The sequence below is a fragment of the Sminthopsis crassicaudata genome, chromosome 2 (assembly GCF_048593235.1).
Source record: "Sminthopsis crassicaudata isolate SCR6 chromosome 2, ASM4859323v1, whole genome shotgun sequence".
Taxonomy (NCBI): Eukaryota; Metazoa; Chordata; class Mammalia; order Dasyuromorphia; family Dasyuridae; genus Sminthopsis; species Sminthopsis crassicaudata.
Window position 1 is genome coordinate 452,759,814 of NC_133618.1, and position 26,164 is coordinate 452,785,977.

The following is a 26,164-nucleotide window of genomic DNA, read 5'->3' on the forward strand; positions in this document are numbered from 1 at the left end:
AGGCCGCAGCCCGGGCCGGACCGGGCGGTGAGTGGAGCCTTCGAGGGCCGGGGAGGGGCCCCGGTGATAGCCGCCCGCGGGGGCCTGAAAGGAAGCGCCCTCGGAGCTCCAGCTCTGCCCCGGAGCCAGGGACAGCCTGCGCCTGGCAGCCCGCGCCTCCCCCATCCGGCTCTCCTTAGGAGGTGGGAAACTCCCCCCCCCTTCCCCCCCCCGCCCACGGCCTCTTCCTCTTCCTGGCCCCGCTCCCTCATCTCCTGGCCCCGAGCCACTTTCGGGTTTCTGTTCTCACGTCCCTCCCCTCGCCGAGCTTGGAGGCCCCGAAAACGGCGGGCCTGGTGATGACCCCGTCCGGGGTTGTCCCCCGAAAATCAGGGAGCTGAGCTCTGGGAGCTGTTCCTCCCGGTCCCCTCCAGTTCTGACACCTCCTCTGAGAGCTCTGAAATCGTGCTCTCCTCCTGCCTGGGGCTGTGTGTGCGCCCTAAGATTCCTCCCAGGCTGAGGTCCCCGGGCTGGCGTTCCGTGTCCCCATGTTCCTCCCAGCCCCGGCCTTCCATAGTCCAAACTCCTCCAGCTCCAGTCTTGTCTTCTAAGAGTCTTAAACTCTGACGTCCTGTGTCTCCAGGCCTCCCGTAACCCTGACATGTGTTATTCTAAAGACTCCTCCCAGCTCTTAACGGTCCATTTTTGCTGTTTTGTTTTCCGCTTTGACATTTTGTGCTCTTAGAGTCCTCCCAGTCCTGACATTATGTTTTAAATTTTGTAGCTCTTAATAGTCTCTGTTCTAAATTCCCTCCCAGCCCCGGCGTTCTATAGTCTAAAGTCTTCTCCAGCTCCAATCTTGTCTTCTAAGGCTCCGTTCAGTTCTGACGGTCTATGTTCCAAGGTCTGAGTTCTAACTTTGTGTTTATTCTAAGTAACCTAACATTGTTTTTTTTAAGCTTTGACGTTCTGTGTCTAAGGTTCCTTCTAGCCCTGACATTGCACATTCTAAGTTTTCCTCCAGCCCTTAATGTTGTTTCTTTTAGTTCTGACACCCTGTGTTCTAGCTCCGTCCAGATCTGACGCGGCATGTTCTGCACTCCTCCCTCACCCTGAATCTGGGGTTCTGTGACAGGCTTGGGGCCTCTGCGCCCTCCTGGCCAGCTCCCCCCCCCCATCCCTTTCCAGATTTGCTGGTGTTACTGTCACCACCAACAATGAATTCTTTTCTTTCCTTTGTAACTGCCTGTTGTTGGCGCTCCTCTCCTCACTAGCGACAGTAGCACGGAGAAGATAACTCATTGTAACACCAGCCATAGTACAGGAGAATTAAAGGATGTTGCGACTAAAAAACCTAGAACCTCAGAATTCACCATCCAATGAGCGTGGGGCAGACTGGTGTGCCAGAGGCTTGGGGACGACTGGGGGGGGGGGTGTAGTAGAAACTGTGTATCAGGAAGGTGATATTGACTAGAACTCCCATTCAGAAGTTAGAAACAATGTCTGCTGCAGCTTGGTCGCACTCAGAGCTGGTACAGAAGAAAGGGGGAGGAGTCTGAGAGACACAGAGGACGGAAAATTGAAAATGACTATCAAGACAATCTGGTATTGACTAAGAATGGAGTGGGGGACCTGTGGAATTGATTAATAAATATTAACAAACCCAAAGATCCCAGCTTTGGGGATAAGAACTCAGTACTTGACAAAAACTGCTGGAAAACTGGAAAACAGTTAGGCAGAAACTAGATATAGAGCGACATTCACACCATGTACCAAGATGAGGTCAAAACAGGTAAATGATTTAGACATACAGAGTAATACCTTAAGCACATTAGGGGAGCATGGAATAGTTTACTATCAAATCTATGGAAAAGGAAAGAATTTGATCAAACAAGAGATAGCATTATAAGATGTAAAATAAATATTTTTGATTACAATAAATTAAAAATGATTTGTAAAAACAAAACCAATGCAGCAAAGATTAGAAGGAAAGCAAAAAACTGGGGGGGGAATTTTTTTTCCAAGCTTTCTCTGACAAAGTTCTCATTTCTCAAATACGTGGAGAACAGAGTCAAATTTATGAGAATACAAGTCATTCCATAATTGATAAATGGTGAAAGGACATGGTCAATTTTTACATGAAGAAATCAAAATTATTATAGTTACATGAAAAAAATTCTAAATTCTTATTGATTAAAGAAATGCAAATTAAAACAACTCTGAGGTACCTCCTCACATTTATCAGATTAACTCATAAAACATAAAAGGAAAATGGCAAATATTGGAGGGTGTCTGGGAAACATTAGGACACTAATGCATTGTGGGGAGAGTTGTGAACTGAATTCAGCCATTCTGTAGAACAAATTGGAACTATACCCAAAAGGCTATGTAAAACTGCATATGCTGATTTAGCAGTATCACTACTGGGTTAATATCCCAAAGAAATTTAAAAAAAAAAAAAAGGAAAAAGACCTATATATACAAAAACATTTATAGCAGCTCTTTTTGTGGTTGGCAAAGAATTAGAAATTGCAGAGATGCCAATCATTTGAGTAATGGCTGAACAAGTTATATATGATTGTGATGGAATACTATTTTATTGTAAGAAATGACCATCAGGATGCTTTCAGAAAAACCTGGAAAGACTTATACCAACTGATGTAAATGAAGTGACTAGAACAGAAAAACAGTATATGCAGTAACAGTAATATTGTACAATGACTTAGCTATTCTCAGCAATACAATGATCCAAAACAATTTCAAAAGACTTAGAATGGAAAAGATTTAGAGAAAAAGCTGATAGAATCTTAATGTATGTCAAAGCATACTTTTAAAAAACCATAACTTTCTTTTTCTTTAGCAATGTGGCTGACATGGAAATACCTTTTACAAGACTTCCCTTGTATAATGTATGTCAAATTACTTGCCTTCTCAAAGAGTTTGGCAGGAAGGGAGGGAGGGAGAGAATTTGGAACCTAGAATTTTTTTTATTAAAGCTTTTTATTTTCAAAACATATGATGGATAATTTTCAACATTTATCCTTGAAAAACCTTGTGTTCCAAATTTTTTCCCTTCTTTCCCCCCCAACCCCTCCCCTAGATGACAGGTAGACCAATACATGTTAAATATGTTAAAGTGTATGTTAAACACAATATATGTATACATATTCATATAGTTATTTTGCTGCACAAGAAAAATAGTACATAGAAATAAATTAAAATTACCTGAGAAGGAAATAAAAAATGCAAGCGGACAAAACAGAAGGAATAGAAATGCTATATTGTGGTCTACACTCATTTCCCATAGTTCTTTTGCTGTGTGTATCTGGTTCTCTTCATATTGAACAATTGGAACTGATTTGGGAACTTAAAATTTTAAAAAACAAATGTTAAAAATTGTTTTTACATGTGTTTGGTAAAAAAAAATTATTTAAAAACAAACAAAAAAAGAAAATACTTGCCTATGAGATGTGGGAAGAGAGGGAAAAGAAAAAAGTGGCTGGGACATTTCAAAGCAAAAATCTTTTTTTTTTTTTCCTTCTTGATCCAATTTTTCTTGTGCAGCAAGATAACTATAAATATGTATACATATATTGGATTTAACATATTTAACATGTATTGGATTACTTGCCGTCTAGAGGAGGAAGTGGGGGGAAGGAGGGAAAAATTTGGAACATAAAGTTTTGAAAAATTATCCATGTATATGTTTTGTAAGTAAAAAACTTTAAATAAAAATAAAATAAAATTAGCGAGAAAAGGAAAAAAATTGTGGAACTTCATTCTAAGACCTAAGAAAAATAACTGGAATTTTACTCTTTGGGCATTATCTCTTTTCTTCTTCCTTGTTTGCTACTTGGCTTGGGTCTTCCCATAGCTTCTGGATGGTCTCTCCACAGACTGACCCTGCTAATTGGATCTGAGTGTGATGGGCACAATCCAGCCTAATGGAAGAGAAGACCAAGAAAGGTAGGACATTGGGTTCAGAGTTGGGCAGTATCCAGCTTTGACACTACCTAGATGTATGTTGGTTTTATTGAGCCATTTTAATCCTGTCAAGACACTTCATAACTTCATTTGGAGTTTTCTTGGCAAAGGTACCAGAGGGGTTTGCCATTTCCTTCCCCAGCACTTTTTACAGATAAAGAACTGTGGCAAACAGGGTTAAGTGAGCTGCCCAAGGTCATATAACTAGTAAATGTCTGAAGTGGGATTTGAACACAGGTCCTCCTAACTCCAAGACTCTATCCACTATACCAGCTAGCTGCCCCATCCTTTATGTATGACTTTGGGCAAATGACTTTCATTCTCTGAATTTCATTTCTTCTATAAAATAAGAGTACTAATATCAGCCCTTCCTATGCTATAAGGTTGTTGAAAGGGAAATCCTGTTTATATGTAAAAGTAAAATAGAATTAGAAACTATTGTTGTTGTTGGTTTTGTAAATAATTATCTAGGAGATCGGGGATGGGTGGGAGAGTTTAATGCCTAGAAGGACTGGGAAGGACTTTGGATGGGTTAACCTGGGCACCTCTTCTGGCTTAGGTCTTTCATTTCTATTTCCCTGGACTGAGTGGGGTTTGATGAGATAAGGATTAACCTTTTGTTCTCCCTAGGATATAGTTCACTTTTGCCCCTTTGGAAATGCCAATCCTCTGTGGCCTTGACCAAACTTTAGACTTCCTGTTTTGTAAATAAAAAGCTTTAATAAAAATAAATAATATAAAATAAAATGAGCTAGAAAAGGGGGGGAAATTGTAGAACTTATTCTGAGACCTAAGAAAAATAACTTTGGATCTCTGGAGATCCATTCTTGCCCCAAATAAAAAGCAGATCCTTTCCCCCTACCTCCCTCCTCCAGATGAATACTTTGTCTTACAGTCCTTTTTACATCCTTTGCAGTGGAAGAGATGGCCCTGAAACTGGCTCGGGCTGTGGCTGGTGGGGATGAGAAGATGGCAGTGAGCTGTGCCACCTGGCTGGCAAAGCAGCGGGCTCTACTGACGCTGCAGCTTAAATCAGAAGTCTATCCCAAACAGGAGATCAAGTGAGTGCTGGGCAGCAGACTGGGCAGAAGGGAAAGCTTGGGAGATGGTCTTGGGGGAAGCCTTGATCTCCGAGAGAATTCTAATGACTGTCTCGGTGATATTTCTTAGGGCCTCCTCGAAGTAGGATATGGCCTTGTGTGGGATGATTAGAAGTAGCTGATAGATGGTGCAGTGATTAGAGGATGAATCTGGAAGTGGGTTAGTGTATGAATCAGGAAGATCTGAGTTCAAAATCTGACCTTTGTTACTAGCCTTCCTAAGGAATTGTATGACCCTGGGCAAGTCTGTTTGCCTCAATTTTCTCATCTGTGAAATGAGGATAATCATAGCACCAAGCATTGTTGTAAGGATAAAATGAGATAGTTATAAAGAAATTTGGAAACCTTAGAGAGCAATATAAAAGTACTAGCTATTATTATTATCATTGCCCTTAAAGTCCCTTCTCCTCCTAAATTCTGGCCTTCAGATGGGATAGAAGGCAGGCAAGTGTTAGAATAGGTTAAACAGATTTTTAAAATGTAGGAAAGCTTTGGATTTTATTGTTCTAAAGGGAAGGACCAATGTGAGACAGAATTTCAGAGAGCATTTATTCTAGAAAGATGCCGAAAAATAGGCTTGATTTTAGCTTAGGAGACAGGGAGAACTTCATAATACAAGCCCTATGGTGTTATCCAGCCAGGGATGCCTGTGTTCACTCTCTTAATAGGTAGTGAGTTCTCAAAAGGCAGAGACTTAGCTCTAGCAAAGACACTAAGGACACAGGCAGCCTAACTTAGCAGATGAATTCTTTCCTCAGTTGGGTTGTGTCATGAATAGTTTTTGTCCTACATCTCTGTAGGGCATTTTGGAGAACTGGTCCAGATTTGGACATATATTTTAGTAAGAATATTGAGATAATATGGTGTAGTTGATGTAAAGTTCCTTTTAAAGCTACTAGGAGCTGGGTACAAGTCTCTCTTTTGCTATTTGCTGGCTGTGTGATGCTCATCAAGTAGTTTAATCTCCTAATGTCCAGGAAACTTGAGTGAAGACTATAACTTGTACAACAAGAGGTGACTGCATTGGTAGAGAAAGTTTCCTTATTGGGGAATATCTTATACCAATAAAACCAGAATTCTAGACCTTTTCCCTCCTCCCCCCAAAAAGGACACAATGTCCAAAACAAGATTATGGGGATAAGAAGGAACTGAAGATCAAGCCCTAGAAAGGAGAATGATAGAGACATAGGGAATAAAGAATGAGAGATACAAAGAGAATGGAAGACAGAGCACTATATGCTGTTTTTGGAGACTGAATACTTGCTGGGATGAGGCCCTGGGTGAGCCAGCAGAGAACCTGTGACTTTTAACAGCAGTGACCCTTGTCTGTAACACTTTATTTTTATACACCCCTTAAGTAAAGCATCTCATTCAGCCTTCCCGGGAGCCCCATAAAAGAGGCAGCCTCTAGAGAAGTTGCCCAATATCACACAGCCAAATGGGGCAGAACCTAGAATCAGAGGACTCTCCCCTGGCAGTCAGTTGCTTGTCCTGTGGGATCAGTGTCCCCTGGGGTCCGAGGACAGATTTATTTGCTCCATGAAAGGCATGTGTGTGATAGGCTTGCAGGAGAGAGGAGAGGTTGTATTCTGTCCTTGTGTGTGATCCAGCTTCTCTTCCCGTTGTTTTCCTATAGGCTGTGGGTAGGTGTGGAGGACGCCCAAATGCACACTCTTCACATCTGGCTGATGGTGCGGCCCACGATGACCGTGGCTTCTCTGAAAGACATGGTATGGAGAGCTGGGACTGGCCAGGACTGGAGTTGAAAGAGTTGGGTTTCAAGGAACAAGAATGGCTTGGTCACTGAAGCCAGAATGGATCACTCCCTCAGCCTTAGGCTGGACCTGGTCAGACCCACTCCTTAGGTTGGGGATTAGAGGAAAACTGAAGAGGAGCAGGGAACTCTTCTTCTGGGACTGTTTGACCTCAGAAAGAATATGACTTTTCCCCCCCATCTCCATCCCTCATCTTCCTTATTCTTGTTTTTTTTTATTTTTTCTTTTTTCCCCTGAGGCTGGGGTTAAGTGACTTGCCCAGGGTCACAAAGCTAGGAAGTGCTAAGTGTCTGAGGCCAGACCTGAACTTGGATCCTCCTGACTTCAGGGCTGGTGCTCTACCCACTGCGCCACCTAGCTGCCTCCTTCTTATCTTTTCTATCTTTTCTTCTCCTCTGCCTCCCTTTCCTTCCTTCCCACTTTTCCCTTTTTTCCCCTACTTTTTTCTCCCAACTTGTCTCTTCTGTTACCCTTTACCTTCTCTCTCCCTCCTTCTCTTCTCCTTTCTTACCTTCCTTCTCCTCTTGTTTTTCCCTTCTTTCCCACTGGCCAGGTCTTTCTGGACTATGGCTTTCATCCAAGCCTACAGAGGTGGGTAATTGGCCAGCGGCTGCCCCGTGACCAGGATACCCTGCATTCCTATGGAGTGAGGCAAGATGGTGACAAGGCTTACCTCTACCTTCTATCTGCCCACCACACGCAGCTTAGTCAGCAGGAGCTACAGCGGCAGCGGCAACTACGGGTCCTAGAAGGTAACAGTGCTGAGGGCCAGTCCTGGGCTCTGAGGCAAAGTCTAGTAGTAGCTAGGAGAGTACATAAGGGTACCTTCTGTTCTGTCCACATAATACATAGCTAGAATACATAGTTTGGGAGCCAAAAAACCCAGGTTTGAATTCTGTTTTTTTCATCATATGACCATGAGTAGGTAACTTCCACTCTCTGATCCTCTTTTTCCATATTTATAAAATGGACGTAGTAATACTCAGGCCTTTTTCAGGCAGAGGGCAGGGGAATTGTAAGGCTCATACGAACAACTAGATGGATGGCCATGGTGGGCATGGGGGTGCGCTTGGGGGTGCCTCTGATACCTCTTCCCCTTTGCAGACTTGGGCTTCAGAGACCTCGCTCTACAGCCTCGGGGTCCACAAGAACCCCGAGCCACGGAATCTCAAGAAAAAGTGCCATCTGAGGATGCTGGAACTACTGCTCCCTCTACTGTGGAAGCAGCCCCTGATCCCTGCGTGGTAAGGGATTAACTCTGCTCATGCCTGTCCTCTGGCCCTCACCACTGAAACCCTTTCACCAAGCCAACTCTCTTCCTGCGTCTTTGAGCCCCGTTCATAGTCTCAGTCAAGCATCATTGTTACAGGCCTGCTACGTGTCAGGCACTCTTCTAGGTGATGAAGATAAAAATGCAAAGCTTGAAACAATATCTACTTTTAGGGAACTTGATACTCTAATAGGGAAGACGATGAGAAAGGATATGTGTATAATGTTTTATGTACATACAGATTCAATATAAAGAGAAAAAATACACAAGCAGTTAAATACAAGATACTTATGGAGGGAAGTACCAGCAGTTAGGGGGAATCAGTAAAGGCTTCATGTAGATAAGAAGATGGTACCTGAGCAGTGTCTTGAAAGAAGAATTCTATGGGACAGGGGAGTTTTTCTGAGGGCAGGGGTGGACAAGGAATTTGGTTTTGGACAGGATAATTTGAGGTATCTCTAAGATACTCAATTTGAAATGTTCAGTAGATAATGGGTGATTTGGGATTGAAGCTCAGAGACTGGGAGAGACTGAGGCTGTATATATAGATCTGGGAGTCATCTGTAAAGTGGTGATAATTAAATACCACTGGATATGTGTGACCAATCAGAAAAGGAGAATGAAAAGGAGAGGTCAAAAGATAGAAAGGAATAGGTAAAAAACAGAACCAGAAGACAGTAGTGTCATGAAACTCCAGAGGATTTTCCCTATCCACTCTGCAAAAGGCATAGATAGATTTTTTTTTTTTTTTTTAAAGGAATTTGGCTGAGAAAGGGAGGAAAACTAAAGAACAATATTTGGGTGGTTAGTGGAGTCTAAAAGAGTTGAGCATGTTTGAAAGTTCAGCGATTCATGAAAGGGAGGATGATTGTGTATATGGTACACTGGAGAAAATGAGGAGGATGGAATTAAAGGTGGCTGTAGAAGGATTATTTTGGCAAGGAGAAAAGCCACTTCTTTATAAGAAATTGAAGGACAGAATGAGAGTCAGGGATGATATCAAGGGATTTTGAAATGAGAAGGAGAGAGGATAGAGCTCACATTAGATGGCCTCAGTTTTCTTAAGAAAGTAGGTAAGTAGACTGTTGACCAAAACAGCTGCCTGAACAGAGAGGCACACTGCCAAGCACCCCCAAATCCACTCTGGCAAAACCCAGAAATTCATACCTGGCTGAATCAAGAAATTCAATGAAAAATTATATAAGAACTGTACAGAAAGTTAAGGAGCGTCCCCTTGAGCAGTGGTCCTCAAACTTTTTAAATAGGGGGCCAGTTCACTGTCCCTCAGACTGTGGGAGGGCTGGACTATAGTAAAAACAAAAACTCACACTCTGTCTCCGCCCCTCAGCCCATTTGTTATAACCCGGCAGGCTGAATAAAGCGTTCCCAGCAGCCACATCTAGCCTGAGGGTCGTAGTTTGAGAACCCATGCCCTAGATAGTTGTAAAGGGGGCTGCCAGGCATTGATAACTCAGCCCAAGAAGCCAGTGGAGGACAAGTGACTGGTAGAGCTTGCAAGGTTTTGTGTCTGGAGACAACAATCATCAGAGTGGTTGTAAATTCAGAGTCCTTAAAAGCTCTAGGGAACAGCAGCCCCCGAGGTCTCTAGTACATGGTTCTGAGTTGCCATAAAGGCTCTGAAGATCCAGTATTCCAAACCTTAGAGATCTCAGGTTGAGGATGGGAAGATGAAATCAGCCCAGGAACTCAGAATTAGAGAGAGAGAGCAAACTGGAATGATAACCCACTCAAAAATATAGCAAGAGATAAAGACTGGCCCAAAGCTCGTACAGGAACAAAAGGTGGAAAAAGTGAATAAATCAAAGAAGACACACATCTGAATGAAAAATGATTGTGATGCTAGAAATCCTAAAAGAAGGAGCAAGTAGACCTATTACAACTTCAGGCAGTCTCAAGTTTAAAAAAAAAAAAAAAAAAAGGATTTTCCATAAGGACTATATGAATAGTTAGAAGAAATGAAGTAAGACATAAAAAGAAAACTGGAATAAAAGCCTAGAGAAAAGAAATGAATGGAGAATAAATAGTTTAGAAGAAAAAATGATAAACTTTACCCAAACAACTGGAATATACCAAACATAGATCATTGACTCAAGATAGCAAGAAATATTAGAATAAAATCAAGTTGGTGTTTTTTTGGGGTTTTTGTTTTTTTTAATAGAAGAAAGTATATGATATCTGATAGAAAAGAACAACTGGACTTGGAAAGGAAGTCAAGGAGAGATAATTTAAGATAATTTATTGGGCTCCCTAAAAACCATGTTTTGACAGAGGGGAAAAGCCTGGACATGTGAAAACTTCCCAGATCTATTAGAATTAGAGGGCAAAGTAAAGGAATTCACTGGTCACCTCCTGAAAGGAATCCCAAAGTCCTGGGAATGAATGCCATAGCCAACATGCAGGACATCCCCACACATACATCAAAGGAAAAAAATGCTGCAAGTGTCCAGAAAGAGCTCAGATACCAAGGAACCATAGTTAGGATCACACAGAACTGGGAACATTTTATGAAAGACTAAAATCTTGGTTTGTAACATCATATAAGGCAAAAAATATAAATTTACAGCTCAAAGTATCATTACTATGAGGGGAAAGAAGACATTTGACTTTTAAGCATTTCTGATGAAAAGATCACACTAAACAGGAACTTTTAAGTACAAATACGAATCAAGAGGAAACCTAGAAAAAGTATGTTCCTTTGAGGATTTGGAAGGGACTGTATATGATGTGGTAGTGCTAATAATCCAAAGGAGGAAAAGAAACAAGTGTCTTTTCAGAACCTTAAATGAAAATTTAGAGAGAATTAAATGAAAAAAGAGGACTCCTAAGGATGGATTAGTTCTGATTTGAAGATTTAAAGGGGAAGGGAGAATAAGAAGGGAGAATAAAAGAAATAGACTCATAGAAAAAAAAAAGAAAAGGATAGAACATACTCTGTCTCATCTAAGTTTATGAGAAGCACATACAAACATGGGGAAAGGGATCAGATAAACTAAATTTTATCTGAAATAGACCCACAAATAATTTGGTGTAGAAATACTTTTAACTTAACGGAAACAAATGAAGGTGAGAGGTACTAAGAGGACGCATAATTAATGGAGGAGGGGGTGTATGTGTGGGTGAGGTGGACAGCAACAAGCTGACCCTCAAGAGGGGAATTAAAAGTAAAAGGACTAAGGGGTGTCCTTCATTTTGAGATTCTGGATAATTGTGGTATATGCATGTAATTAATATGCATGTAAATAATATTATTGCTCTGTAAGAAATGACAAGAGGATCATAAAGAATGCTGACTAGTGTGACCTGCTATACAATCAAGTGAGCAGAACCAAGAGAACAGTTTTTGTAAGAACAACATCATAAAGAAAAGCAACTTTGAAAAACTTAAGAACTCTGATCCTATCTCCAAAGGACCTATGATGAAGTATATAACCTACCTCCATAAGAAAAGTGATGGACTCAAGATACAAAGACACGTTTTTGGTCATAGTATCTGTGTATTTGTTTTGCTTGGCAATGCTCATTTATTACAAGAATTTTTTTCCAATCAGTTTTTAAATTGGGGGTGGCGAGGTAGAAAATGGTTAGCAATACTGATGTTTCCCTAGATGAGGATCATCAAAACCTTTTTAAAATGAATAGAAGACATCAAAATGAAGGTCAGAAAGAAACCTAGAAAAGGAGAGTTGTGAAACTAATATGTGGAATTTATTATTTTCTTTAAAAAATACTTTGAATAGAGATTCTTGATTTTAAAAACAGTCTTTGTGATCCACTGTATATGTGAAAATGCTTTTTTTTTTTTTTTCGGTGTCTAAGTTTCAAATAAAAGAGAATTTAAAATTTAGCAAGAAGCAAGGCCCTCTAAGTAAACAACTATTTTATAGATGGAATAGGAAGCACTGGCAGAATTATGCACCTAATCTAATTATAGCATCCAAATGTTGAGCACAAAGGGAAATGAAAAAGAAATAGGAAAATGGGAGATTGAAAAAAGAGTAAGCTCTTTTGAATGGGAAAATACATATTTGAACAAAAATTTTGAATTCATTTTAAACAATAAAAAGATAATTTCTCTTAAATTGTTTTTCACATCTCAGAGTTAAAAGGAAGAAATCCAGATTTGCAGTTAAGAGCTAACAGTTAACCCTTTGTGTCTAGTTTGAGTATTCTTGTAATTTGTCTAATAATACACCAGAATCTTATACTCTCTGATACAAAATGTGTATAGTAGTTTTGCATATTCTTGTGTTGCACATGGGCTGGGGTTTTAGAATTTTCTTTTTAAGAATGAAGCAGAACATTGTAATTGTAAGCAGAGTGTAATATCTACCATGAAACACTAAAAACATGGATTGTTTTGAATAAAACCAAGAAATACAGCCAAAAAAAAAAAAAGAAGAAGAAGCAAGGCTCTCAGTTGAGGGGGAGAGGGATGAGGGAGGTGCGGAGTCTTGATGGGAGAAGATTTGAAATAGCTTCTTTGGGGTGTGAGACAGGGAATCAATTAGGGAAGAATTAAAGAATCACACTTCCTTGAGACAGTGAGGTTTGTAACATGAATTTATAATGTGTTCAATCACCAGCCCATGGACTTCTGGATCTCCATTCAGGAAGGGAAGAAACTAGCATTTACTAAGACTTAGCTTGTGTCAGGCACTGAGTGAGGGAGGGGGGACAGAATGGGAATAAGCTAGGGCTGAGGTTTGGCAAGGGATGCACAGTGACCCGAAGAATTAGAGAATGGAGCACAACATGGGGTGACTTGACTGGGGCAGAGACTGGAAAGGGAGGGATGAGAGTTCTGAGCAGAAGTAACAATGTCTTGAGTAAGACCTGAGGGGGTGGAGGAAGTGGCAGTCTGGATGAGGGGTGAAGAATTGATTGAGGCCTAGAGAAAGAAGGAATGTTAGAAAGCTATGGGCAGATGGGTAATAGCCAAATGTATGCTCATCTCTTTTTATAACTGAAGTGGAATAAGAGGTAGGTCATAGGAATTGGGAGGTTAAGAAATGTGGATGTTGAAATCCCCTAGAATAAGGGAGGGAGTTGGAAAGGAGACAACGGAGACCAGGTGTTCAACTCCTTGAGATCAGAGGAAGAGTGATGTGGGGGCTGGTACCGAGCAGTAGCCACCAAGATCTACACCGGGTAGAAATATTTTATCATACCCTCCTTCCCTCTTCCTGCCCAGGCTGGCTGGGAATGTCCAGGGTGCACTTTTGTCAACAAGCCCACCAGGCCAGGCTGTGAGATGTGCTGTGAGGCTAGACCTGAAGGTTACCAAGTGCCCAGCTCCTACCAGCCAGATGAAGAGGAGCAGGCACGGCTACAGAATGAGGAAGATAGCCTGCGCCAGTACCACCTGGTAGGTCAGGCCCCAGAATCCTTTGGGAATGTCCAGGCTGGGGTCCCCCCCTCTGTTCCCCTTTCTGAGCCCCTTGGAAGCAGATCTCTCCCACACTAAGCAGGCCTTTCTTGCTGTGACCATAACACAGGGCACTCTGCATAAGAGAAATCAGGGTGGATAGAGAAGTCATTGGCTCATTGTTCACAGCAACGGCTTATTCTTAGCCTGACCTTCAAAAAAGCTGCCTTAGGAATGAGCACCAGAAGACCTGAGTTCAAGTATAGACCATGCCCTAAAATGTAGCAACATAGCACATTCTCTCTGTATACTGTGGTTCTCTTAACACAGCCTGACAACGTTTTCTGGCTTTTTAAGCTGGTACATCATACTACTGACTCATTTTTGGAGCTTATGGTCAACCCAAACCCTCAAGTCTTTTTTTCACATAAATATTTGTGTGACCAGATCTTCTCCATCCTGGGCGAGTACAGTTGGTTTTGTGCAGGATTTGGGTTGGGGGGAATGGGTAGGGCAAGGGTCCTCAGCAGCTACAATCTGAGAGCTAAATCTGACCTAACAGATTTTGTACCTCTTGGGTTTTTTGCAAGAACATGACAAAAACAGGCAAATAGCTTGAAGATTTGGCATATGGGCCATAAATTGTAGGCCCTCTGCACTAGCATTTGAGTCCTTGGAATTACCAAGGCTCAGCATGTGACTGTAGGCAAACAACTTTCTCTTTCTCAGCCCCTTCTTCCTCAAGTATAAGAAAAAAGGATTTGATTAAAACGTCTCTAAGATCCCATTAAGTGCCAGTACATTCTGTATATTTTTGTTTGTTTGTTTTTTATAAACATCAGTTTCTTCTCAATATGTCTCACCCTAAGAGAAGCTTCCCTTATATTTAATTAAGTAAAAGAAACTGGCACATGTTGGCTTTGCCTCATTATGTACCCGTAGCCCTACATTCTCTAAGAAGAAGAAACAGGTGCGTGCTTTCCCAACAATTCTTTGGGATTAAGAATTAAAATCTGGAATTTCTCAGAGTTCTATTTCTTTAATTTTTTTGGTTATTGTTCTGAATTTAATCACCAAGGAATGAACATTTCAGTATGCAGAAAACAACAAAAAGAACTGTGTGTGTGTGTGTGTGTGTGTGTGTGTGTGTGTGTGTGTGTATATATGACAACTCTTACATAGTTGTGGCAGTTGGTTTTTTTTAAATCAATTTTTATTGATATGTTGTTTTTATATCACTAGTAACTTCATGTCTTTTCTATGTGTTTTTCATTGTTATTCTGATCATTGGGTAGATTGTTGGGTTTTTTTTTAAACAAGTGCATTGATACTCTTGTTTTTATGTTGCCTACATTCCCCATGACTTCCCTATCTTACCCCCTTTCCAGAGAGTCATCTCTTATAATAAAAAATAAAAAGAGGGGGGAAATTTCATTAAAATTAAGAACCTAAAGGCAGCTAATTGGCACAGTGGATAGAGCACCACCCTTGAAGTCAGGAAGACCTGAGTTCAAATCTAACCTCAGACATATATCACTTCCTGGCTGTGTGACCTTGGGCATGTCACTTAACCCCAATTGCCTCAAAAAAAAAAAAAAAAAAAAAAAAGAACCTATAGAAAATGTCTGATTAGTGTATGGAATATTCCATACCTATAGTGCCCCACCTCTACAAACAAGATGGGCAAGGTGCGATGGTCAGGGGCCAGACTTGGTTATTAAAATTGTTTCATGGCATTTAATTTTGATTATTTCAATTCTATTTGCATTGTTGTAGTCATGATGACATCTTTCATATTCATCACTTCTCATGGGGCAATAATATTCTATCACATCCACATACCAGGATTTGTTTAGCTATTGTCCATTCCGTGGACAGCCACTTTCCTTCCAGTTCTTTGCTGTCACAAAAAGTGTTGGTATAAATATTTTACAAGTCCGGGATCTTCCCAAAGCTCTCTCTTTGGTCTCCTGGTCTGATGTTCTCTATTGCTAAATCATCTTTATGTGGCAGTCTTATAATCCTGACTTAAGATAGGAGTCTGAAAAGGAGGAAGGACAGGAATATTAAGAGAAAATGTAGGCTATGTAAGAACAAAAGATATCAATGAAAAACTTAGACAAATGACAGTGAAATGAGATTATTCTGGTCTGACAGATGCTTTATGAATCCATGCTGACTCTCAGGTGACCCTGCTTCTTCATAGGAACCTTAGTGTTCTTTCTTGCTGTGACTCCTTTCTCTTATTTGCTCAGCGGAAGCAGAAACAGCAGGAGGGGAACTACCTTCAGCTCCTGCAGCTGGACCAGCGGAATCTAGTGCCGAGCACCGAGGTGGTAGAATGCCCCATTTGCTACTTGTCCCTGGGCCCTGGCGAGGGAGTTGTCCTGCGCGAGTGCCTGCACTGCTTCTGCAAGTACGGCCTGGCTCCCTCACCCCTGCCCTGCACCAGCCTGGCCTGGGCTACTCCTTTCTTGTGGTCAAGCCTGGGCCTGAGCCTGAAAGGGAGGGGATTGTCCCTTATGGAGTCCAGGAGCCTAAGGGGTTGGAGCAGAGAGGGGGGCTGGAGGGTGGAGTGGGACGATACTACTTTACCTTGGCTCCCAGAATCTCAGGTGGAAAGGACAAAGGTTACCTAAAGCCATTGGGTCATGAGCAGGAATTCCCTCCTGCTACATCCCTTACAAGTGATCATGTAGGCTACCCTCCTACACCTCTACTGATAGGGAGCTCACAGCTTATAGAGGCTACATACACTCATACCTCTGTGATGGGGAGCTCACTGCTTATAGAGGCTGTATTCTTATTCATTTAGTGACTGTGAGCTCACAAATTACAGAAGCTACATTCTTACATCTCTGTGATGGGGAGCTCACTATTTATAAAGGCTACTCTCTTACACATTTAGTGAATGCAAACTCACAACTTATAGAGGCTACATTCTTAAACCTCTGTGATGGGGAACTCACTGCTTATAGAGGCAGTCTATACTACTTTGGAGCAGCTCTAATTTGTAGGAAGATAGGAAGTTTTTACTTAAACCCCACACTTCTTCCCTGTAACTTTTCCTCTCATCCTCCCTTTGTTCTGAGTTGAAGTTTTTAGAACAGTGATAACCTTCTTAAATTTTCTCTTCTACAGGCTAAATATCTTTAGTGCCTTAAAATGAAAATAATAACAACTCACATTGCTATAGAATCTTGAGTTTACAAAATGCTTTCTGCATAGCAGTCATGTGAGGATTTGTTTAACCATTCTCAATTCTATGGTCACCCACTTTCCTTCTAGTTCTTTGTTGTTTCAAAAAGTGCTGCTGTAAATATTTGCACAGGTGGGGAATCTTTCCAAAGCTCAAGTATTTCAAGTATTATCCCCATTTTACTGATGAAAGTACTGAGGCTTAGAATAATACCTTGAAGTGACAAGGGTATTGACCTTGGAGTCAAGAAGTGTTGCCCTTTAACTGCTCCAGGTCCCAGCTTTCTCATCTTTGAATTGGGGATAATAATAACACCTCCCTTCCTGAGTGGCTGTAAAGAGCAAAGAGATATTTCTAAAGTACTTTACCACCCTAAAAGCACTGTATGTTTAGCTGTTATTATTATTGGTCATGCCCAGATGAGTACTAATGAATTGTCTTGTCCTGACTCACAGTCAGATCAAGGGTTTGCACTAGATGTCCTGATTCTAACTGTATGCTTTCTACTAGGCCACACTACCTTTCTTTAAACTTCCAGGCCAACTTTGACCAAAGACCCTCCCCTCCTTATCTTCTTTTCTCCTCTTCCCCCACTCCTTTGCCAGGGACTGCCTTAAGGGTACAATCTTGAACAGCCAGGAAGCCGAGGTATCCTGCCCTTACATTGATGACACTTACTCTTGTCCAGGGAAGCTGCAGGAGCGAGAGATCCGAGCGGTAAGGTCTAGGGTGGGGGGCTGCTGGGGGACTGAAGATAAGGGAGGAATCAGGAACTTTGGAGGAACTCAAGATCTCAGTCTGTGGCATAAAGTCTGGAAGGCCTGAGTTCAATGTGACCTCAGACATTAACTGTGTGACTTTAGGTAAGGCACTTAGTCACTATACCTCAGTCTCCTCATCTGTAAAATGGGGATAATAATAGCACCTGCCTATTAAGGTTGTAAGGATCAAGTGAGATCATGTTTGTTATGCAGTTAGCACAATGCCTAACATGTAGTTGGTCTTAAAGAAATGTTAGCTATCATCATCATCATTTTTTAAATTTTAATAGTATTTTATTTTTCCAAATACATGTAAAGATAGTTTTCAACATTGCAAAACCTTGTGTTCCAAATTTTTCTCCTTTCCTCTTCTCTCCCCAAGACAGCAAACAATCCTAATCTTTAGTATATTATTGTTATTATTACCGTAGTACTACTATCTGCTCACAACTAGGTGATCAGAACTCTGAATAGAGGGAGAGCAAAGACCCGCATCTGTTCCTTGCTCTCACTGTATTGTCAGGGAGACGACCACACACACACACACACACACACACACACACACACACACACACACGCGACTGGCACAGGCACAGAATCCATTTGAGGCCTAAAGGTGTGAGATTCACAGTCAGGGCTGTGGAGCTCAGGAGGAAGAAAGGTGAATAGAAACTGAGGGGGTCAGGGAAGACTCCCTGGAGGAGGGGAATCCCAAGCTGGGCCATGAATGAATAATATTCAGAGAAGAGAATCAAGGTGCGTCAGACTAGTAATTCAATGGAGTATCAAGAATTCTAGAGTCTCAGAGCCAAAGGGGAACATGAGAGGTCATCTAATCAAGAGATAGTGGGGTTCGGTGAAAGGAGTTGTGGATTTGGAATGGGTTTAAGACTTAGGCTCACTTAAATGCTGGCTCTGATGCCCACTATTTCAATTCTCGGAGCCTCAGTTTTGTCATCAGTAAAAAGGGAGTAGAAGATTGGGCTGAATGGCCCTTTAAGGTTCCTTCCAGCCTTAAATCTATGTTGCTGTGATTTTTACAATATTCCTGAGAAGTAACTATTTAGCTTTCTCTGGATAGAAAGGCCTTACCTCTGGGAAAGTCTTTGGGATGGCACTGAAATGTTGTGTTACAGAGGAATGGAGACCTCAGAGGTGGGTGGAGTTCATTGGGGAGGGCTTTGTGTTGAAAGGATGCTTGGAGAGGCAGGTGTCTGGTGCAAGTGGCCCTCCAGTGAAGGTAAGTTGTCATGGCAGCTCCTGAGTCCCGAGGACTATCAGCGTTTCCTGGACCTGGGCATCTCCATTGCTGAGAACAGAAGTGCCTTCAGCTACCACTGTAAGACCAATGACTGCCGAGGCTGGTGCTTCTTTGAGGATGATGTCAACGAATTCGTTTGTCCCGTGTGCAGACACATTAACTGCCTACTCTGCAAGGTCAGGATCCCTGCCCCATCCCCACATCCCTCGTTCAGCTCCAACATCCCCAGACCCATCCTGCCTAACATCTGCCAGCCACCTCACCTGCTCTTGCCCTTTCAGGAGCCTATTAAAGGGAGGCTAGATTGCTCAGTTCATCGCTTCTGTGTTTTGGAAGTGGGAAGGGAAAAAAAAAACTAAACCCATTTCCTATTCAGGAGATATCAGAAGCATCATCTCCAAGCAGACAGAATCCATTTCTGAAGCCCAGAATAAAGGGAAGGCGGGCAGAGGGACAAAATGAAGTGAGGCCCAGGGCCACAGCCCACAAGAAGCACAGACCCCATATTTTAACCCTCACAAATACACATGAGACAAATACTGTGGGAGCCAATGAGAAACAAGCAAGTGGCTTCTTTAGCTGGTACCAAAGCAAAACAATGCCATTGCCACGATCACCAGCCATAGGAAACTACCGAATGCCACTGTAAGATGTTAGGGTCTTATGACTCTAGGTCAGGGGTTCTTAACCCAGAGCTCCATGACCTTTTAAAAATATCTTGGGAACTATTTCAAAATTGTTTCCTTGTAATCCTATCTTATTTTTAATGCGTTTAACATTGTCTTTCTGAGGAAGACTTCACCAGACTGGCCAAATGGGGTCTGTGGTGCACAAAAAGCTTCTAGAAGCTGTACTTCTAGGGATGACCGGGGCCTTTGAGGAATGGACTCTCTGCCTCAGGAAGTCAGGTTGGGAGAGAGCTGAAGAAAAGGGAAGCTGGTGGGATCTGGGTCCCCGGCACTGTCCTGTTGGCCACTGCATGGAGGTTTCAGCTGGGGGAGCACCCTGACCCCAGGGCTTTCCTCCTGGGCACAGTGTCCTGCTGAGGCCTGAGAATGAGGACCTCGGCCTGAAGGGAGGAACAGCTTCCAGGAGACAGACAGATCCGCTGCTTGCTTCCACTCACAGGCCATTCATGAGAACATGAACTGCAAGGAGTACCAGGACGACCTGGCCCTGAGGGCGCAGAACGATGTAGCTGCCCGGCAGACCACAGAGATGCTCAAGGTGAGGGCCTCTCCCAGCTCCGATGTGCTGTGAGTCAGCCTCAGCCTTAGCCCCTTCCCTCACCAGGCCTTTTTTCCATTTGTAACAGGAAAGGGGCTGGACTTAAAGGTCTCAAAGGCCTTCCTGGTTCTAAAATTCAGGGAAGAAATGGAACTTCAGCTTGGCTTTGGAGAGTGTGTAGGCTCTGGCTAATAATAATAATGATTCATTTCTGAAAGTGCTGTTAAGATTTATAAAGCATTATCTTCACAGCTGCCTTGGGGGGTAGGTGGTGCAAAGATCCCCATTTTATAGATATGGAAAGTAAGGTTCAGAGAAATTAAGGGGTTCAAATGACGTTCACTGAGCTGGCATCATAGCCAGGCCTTGAACTCTGGTGATCACTATGTAAAAAACTAGGTGATTTATAAAGGACATTGCATTTAGAGTAAAAAAATTTGTATTTTAATGGTAACTCTTAGCAACTCATACAAAATCTGTCTGAATCAATTGAGCAATTTGCTTTTCTTTTCTGAGCCTCATTTTTCCCCATCTCCAAAACAAGATTGGACTAGATGATAACAATAGGTAACATTTAACAGCACTTTGTTTACTAAGCACTTTACAAATATTATATCATTTAATTTTCACAACAATCCTGGGAGGTAGGTGCTGTTATCATTCCCCACTCTATAGATGGAGAAACTGAGGCAGATAGTGGTTAAGTGACTTGCCTGTTGCCACACAGTAAGTTTCCAAAATTGGATTTGAACTCAGGACCTCTTGACACCTGACCTAAGATGTCTTCTAGCTTTAAATCCTATAATCTTTTGAAGCTTTATCCTTTGCTTAGAGCTAAAAGAAATAGAGTCCTAATCCTTGTTCTCCATGAGTAGGAAATCAAATAGAGGCCAGTGCATTGCATACACAGATAATGAGGGACACCAGCTAGGCTTTGTGACCGCAGCCTGAGGGATTTAAGGAAAAAGGGATCCCTTACAGCAGGGAGCAATCAGGAAAGCCTTCATAGAAGAAGTGGTATATGAAGGAGCCATAAGGGTGGAGCCGAGCCTGGTAATGAAAGAGACAAGGGGAAGACCAGGCCAGCAAGGGGAGAAGTGCTAGAAATGCCCGCTGCCCTCATTTTCCAGATGAGGAGCTGAGGTGGGACTAGTTGGCCAAAGGTGGATGCAAGGAGAAGGGCTGTGGGCTTACTGCAGGCAGAGAAATCAGGAGCCTCGGTCACTAACTCTGCTAGGTTGTTTTCCTCATCCAGGCCTCATCTGGGCAGATGGAGAACATAATCACCAGACTCACAACTAGAGCAGTGTGATCAGGGCTTTGGCCTGGGGCATTAAAATTTTGTGGGCATTGACAACAGTTGTATCCCTTCCATAGGGAGAAACAACTGAGCTTAGCTCCTATTTAGCAAAAATGGTTAAAATTGAAAGATGCCAGGTGGAGCACTTCCTTCTCCTCCTCCCTCAGCCCAAAGAACTGTCTTCCAGCCTTGCTCCTGTCCCATGCCCTGTCACGTTGGCGACCTCCTTACTTCTAGCTTCATGGTGTGGGATCTGAAGCTCATTGGGGTCCATTGATTTGGCCTGGAAGTCTGTCCATTGTCTTCCTTTTATATTCCCCTGCCCCATTCCCCACTTGAGTTTGCCAGGGCCACATTTTGTGGTGTCTTCCCCAGGGAATTGGCATTTTTGGTTCTGCCTCTGGTAGTCCTTGTATAACCTCCTCTCCTGGGGCCATTGTGAGAGAATCACTTTGTGTGTCACACCATAGAAGAGGAAGCCATTGTTTTTGGCCAGCTGACTCTGGGAGGATGATCCTAACAACCGGACTCTCTGTCACTCTGTAGCTGATGCTGCAACAGGGCGAGGCCATGCACTGCCCTCAGTGCCAGATTGTGGTGCAGAAGAAGGACGGCTGTGATTGGATCCGCTGCACCGTCTGCCACACGGAGATCTGCTGGGTCACCAAGGGGCCTCGCTGGGGCCCTGGAGTGAGTCCTGGGCCCTGGGGGCAGAAAACTGGGTGGGTAGAGTCCTGGAGAGGCCAGCTGTCCTCCTATGGCCCTTGCAGAAGTCCTAGGTCTGATTGATCTTTTCAGTGGGTGTGCCCTCGTGTTTCTAAGTCTGATGGGCCCTTGGAAGCGGGTGGGTCTGGAGGAGGGGTCTGTGTGCTTTGTACAGTTGGCTTTCAGCAAGTGCTGTGTTGTACAGAGTCCCCAGACTCTCATGGGCATCGCTAAGTGAGTCCTGGAGAAAGGCAGAGAGGAAGGCACTTATCATGGTCCTGCTTTATTCCTCTCCTTTCTGGCTTGGTCATCTCCCCTAAAGTTCTTTCCTCCCTCTGCTAATTAGGGCGTTGGGGATACCAGTGGGGGCTGCCGTTGCCGGCTGAATGGAATTCCCTGCCATCCCAGCTGTCAGAACTGCCACTGAGGAGTCCTTGAGGAGGCAGAGAGCAGATCCTGACCATAACAGGACACCAGGGCAAAGCCAACCCTCAGGGAGCCAATCTTCCCAGCAGACACCCCCTCTCTAACTCCTGCACCCCTTCCTGTCCCAGACCCACGGGTCCCTAGCAGGGCTGCCTGTCCCAGGGGTTATAGATTTCTGGGGCCTTCCTATGCTACCAAAAGCATCACTGGGGAGGAACCAGAAGGTCCCGGAGACTCTTCGGGATGTGAGCTCATTCCAGTGCCTTCGTTTCTTTGGCAACTTTTGGCCAGACTTCAGCAGAACAGACCTCCAGCCCCCCCTCTGCTGCTGTTGCTACCACTGCCTGGCTCTTGGCTTTAATCATGCTCTGGCTAGTGGACAACATTGAGCCTTAATCACCTACAGTTCATAGCCTAGACAGTCACTCACATTCTGGCCACCGACCACCTACATGCCTATAGCTCACAGGGCATCGTTACCTTGTACCAGGCACAGAGAGGGGTATTTCCTTTATCCCCTCTTCTGGGGTTGTAGACCACCCCCAGCATATTTGAGTGGGAGGCTTCTGACTTTTACTGGGCCCTTGGATTACTGAGGGAAGTCCTCTGCCTGGGGTAAAGCATCATGGACCTTCTCTATCCTGTGTTCACATTAAAGTTTTCTTTGGGGAACAGGAAGCTTAAGAGTGTGTATGTGTCAGCTTATCTGAAGGGCAGTCCTTGGCAACCTCTAATGGTCAGGAAGATTTGGGTTTTTTTTTAAGACTTTAAATATACTTTCATGCAACTTCTTCCATCCCATTCCTAGTCCTGGCCTTTGAGGCCATGTAGAACAAGTACTTTGCTCATGTTCCCAGAACAAGTTAACAGATGCCTGATCTAGGTGCTTGCCTTTCCTACAGTACACTTTCTCCTCATGCCAGGGGTCTGGCTGAATTACCAAAGGAGTTATGTTTTGCTCTCTCCATCCACTGATCATTGCTTGTCACTTATAAAAGCTGATATTAACATAATACAGTGGTTTATTCTAAGAAACATGAATCTTCTCTGACCAGAATATTTCTGACAAGTGGTCCTCCATGTTGTACTTAAAGATGAACAGAAAACTCACTATCTCTTGAGGTAGTCCACAGAACTTTTAGATGAAGTTGGTGAAATTTGCCTTCTTGCTTCTCATTCTGCCCTCTTCCACAAGCTGTTTGTTGTTGTTCAGTTGTTTTCAGTCATGTGTAACTGCAAAGATACTGCAGTGGTTTGCCATTTCTTTCTTCAAGTGAAAATTCTGGGCAAACAGAATTAAATGACTAGTTCAGGGCCCACAAGTGCCTGAGGCTGGATTTGAGCTCTGGTCCTCCTGAATTCAAGGCTGGTGTTCTATCCACTCCACCACCTAGCTGCCCCCAATGTGTCTTGATTCTGAGCTCAGTGCTCTATCCACTACAAGATCTAGCTTGTCCTCTTTCTACAAGATAGCACTTCAAAATACTTACAGATTAGGTGTGAGCACTTTCCACCTCCTCCCAGTCTAATGTCTCCATTAGGTTAAATAGTTTCTTCAGCGAGGCCTTGTTATGTGATATGATTTCTAGTATAGGGAGAACGTGAATATCTACATGTAATGGTGGGGCAGAATATACCCTTCATATAGAGCAGGGAGGAAGGGGAGGCCCCTGCTTCTCATTATTTTAACTTCTCTACCCACCTTGTGTGTGACCCTTAAGAAGAAAACATTTCACTGTAGTTTCAAATAGCTTTGATGTAAGAAATATCAGAGCAGTAAAGCTCCATGAAAGGCATCATGTCTAATAATGGATAGAGCAATTAGGTTGAACTGGGTTCAGGACCTACCTCTGACACACGACTTAGTAACCCTGGGCAAGCCATTTATTTTTCACCTGTCAGTTGCAGAATGGATGCCTTGCACATTGATAGAGGGAGTTACTTATACCCTGGGAAAAAAACTATTCTGATCTACCAAAAATGTAAAAAAATCAAACAGCCAGCACTGCTGAGTTCAGCCATCTCCGTGCACGGGGAGTTGAGCGAGGGCCTGCACCTCCATTGTGAGGGCCCCTCATCCACCTTTGGTGTCCCACAGCTCTCACTTATGACTCCAAGAAGCTGTGAGCATGAGCTGCAGCCATACTCCATCTTAGCACATAGGCCAGACCAGGCTAAGGGTAATTGTGGTGACCAAGCTGAGGATAACTGTGGCTTCCACCTGTTGGTGAGGCAGGGGGAGTCTCCCCCAGGTACTCCAAGATTTCCTCTGGTGGAATGGGTAGGTGTGAACAATTTGTTCCAAAAGCCAGGAAGGTGGCTGAAGCAAGTGCTACAAGCTCATCTAGCTCAGCTGGACAGCGAAGACGCTTGAGGTCATTCCCTGCATCCTGAGCCATCGCTGGTCATCCTGACTTGATTTTGTCACTGGGTTTTGCTGACCTGGGAGACTGAGTCTGATGACTCTGTGCAATTCTGCCTCACTTAAATTCAGTTCCCTGGCAAGGCAAGACATCATCACCCTCTGATGTCACTGGTTCTCTTTGAAAACAAAGAAATAACAACAATCATCTCTGCTTAATGGCAACAGCTCCATCAATGGCTAAATTCAAAACTTTACTTTCACCAAAGGAATAAAAGTGTCAGTTGAGTTGAACATAATTTCCATCAAAGACCCGTGTCAGTTATAGAATGATGGGATATACTGTCTCACAGCATCCCAGCTGGTATTTTAAAATGGGTCACCAAATGTCAAAGACAGAAAGAGCCAAATACACCCGGAATTCATAGTAGCATTTGTGTGTGTATGGCTGTAAAGACCTAGAAGCAAGGTAAATGTTTATCAATTAGAGGACGAATAAACACGTTATGGTACAATTTATGTAACAGAATCATCTTTCACTGTAAGAAATTAGGACTATGAAGAATTCAGAGAAGCATGGTAAAATTCATCTGAATTATTGTAGAGTGATACAGACAGAAGCAGGAAAATCATATGGACAATGACATTACCTGGAAACAGCTGCATGCTGTTGGTTATAATGGCCTATAATACCTAGTTGCACCCCAGAAAAAGTTGGGAAAATGCTTCCCTTTTTGGCACAAATCAGGGAATATCACATATACTTGTGTGAGCTTCTCTATTCTTTCTTTTTAACCTCCTACCCAACTCCCACAAATTGCAAAAAAAGAAAAAACTCGCTTATGTGTAGGCGAGGAAAACAAGTTCCCACATTAACTCTTCAAAAATATCGGTCTCAGTGTCCATCTTGAATCCATTATCTATCAGGAAGTGGGTGGTAAACTTATTTCAGTATCCACTGGTCATTGCATTAATCTTAATTCTTCCAGCTTTCAAACTTACTTGTCTTTACAATGTTATTATTACATAAATTATTTTCCAGATTCTGCTCCTTTTGTTCTGCATCAGTTCTTCCAAGTCTTCCCAGGTTTCTTTTCAACCACTCCTTTTGTTATTTTTTTTAACAGGCACATGATGTTGATATCATAATTTGTTCCAGTCATTCCCAAATTGATGAGCACCCCCCCTAGTTTCTAGGACTGTACCACTTTCCCTCTTCTTTTTTAATCTATATCTCTATTAAATAAAAGTTGGCTTTGATAGAAAAACAAAATAAAGCCTTTTTTCCGTTTTTAAATTGGACCTATGATTTCCTTTGTAAGGTGCTCCTGGTGAGGAATAGATGATCACCTCTTGAATAATTTGGAATTTTAGAGAATTGTGTAGGGCCCTGAGAGGAAGTGACTTACTTCAGGGTCATATACCCAGC

General features: G+C 42.8%; 1 protein-coding gene across 3 annotated transcripts; it reads left to right on the forward strand.

Annotated features, from left to right (window-relative positions):
- RBCK1 (RANBP2-type and C3HC4-type zinc finger containing 1) lies at positions 1–25,899 on the forward strand. 3 transcript variants are annotated; one of them, XM_074292829.1, is made up of 13 exons: positions 1–182; positions 3,876–3,945; positions 4,880–5,024; positions 6,700–6,793; positions 7,392–7,590; positions 7,943–8,082; positions 13,321–13,494; positions 15,750–15,910; positions 17,299–17,410; positions 18,712–18,891; positions 19,844–19,942; positions 21,789–21,964; positions 25,863–25,899. In XM_074292829.1, exons 2-13 carry the CDS (start codon positions 3,924–3,926, stop codon positions 25,882–25,884), a joined length of 1,524 nt encoding a protein of 507 aa, XP_074148930.1. In that variant the 5' UTR covers positions 1–182; positions 3,876–3,923; the 3' UTR covers positions 25,885–25,899. The 3 variants fall into 3 exon arrangements, with proteins under 3 accessions (XP_074148930.1, XP_074148928.1, XP_074148929.1); XM_074292827.1 differs by lacking the exon at positions 25,863–25,899 and adding an exon at positions 22,294–23,057 and having other exon boundaries at positions 21,789–21,932; XM_074292828.1 differs by lacking the exon at positions 25,863–25,899 and adding an exon at positions 22,294–23,057 and having other exon boundaries at positions 58–182; positions 3,854–3,945; positions 21,789–21,932.
- Positions 25,900–26,164: the final 265 nt, after the last annotated feature.

Coding starts and splice junctions, on each gene's coding strand:
- RBCK1 (XM_074292827.1), top strand. CDS start 3,924: ATGGAAGAGAAGACCAAGAAAG. Junction 5,025..6,699: donor TATCCCAAACAGGAGATCAA/GTGAGTGCTGGG, acceptor GTTTTCCTATAG/GCTGTGGGTAGGTGTGGAGG. Junction 8,083..13,320: donor CAGCCCCTGATCCCTGCGTG/GTAAGGGATTAA, acceptor CTTCCTGCCCAG/GCTGGCTGGGAATGTCCAGG.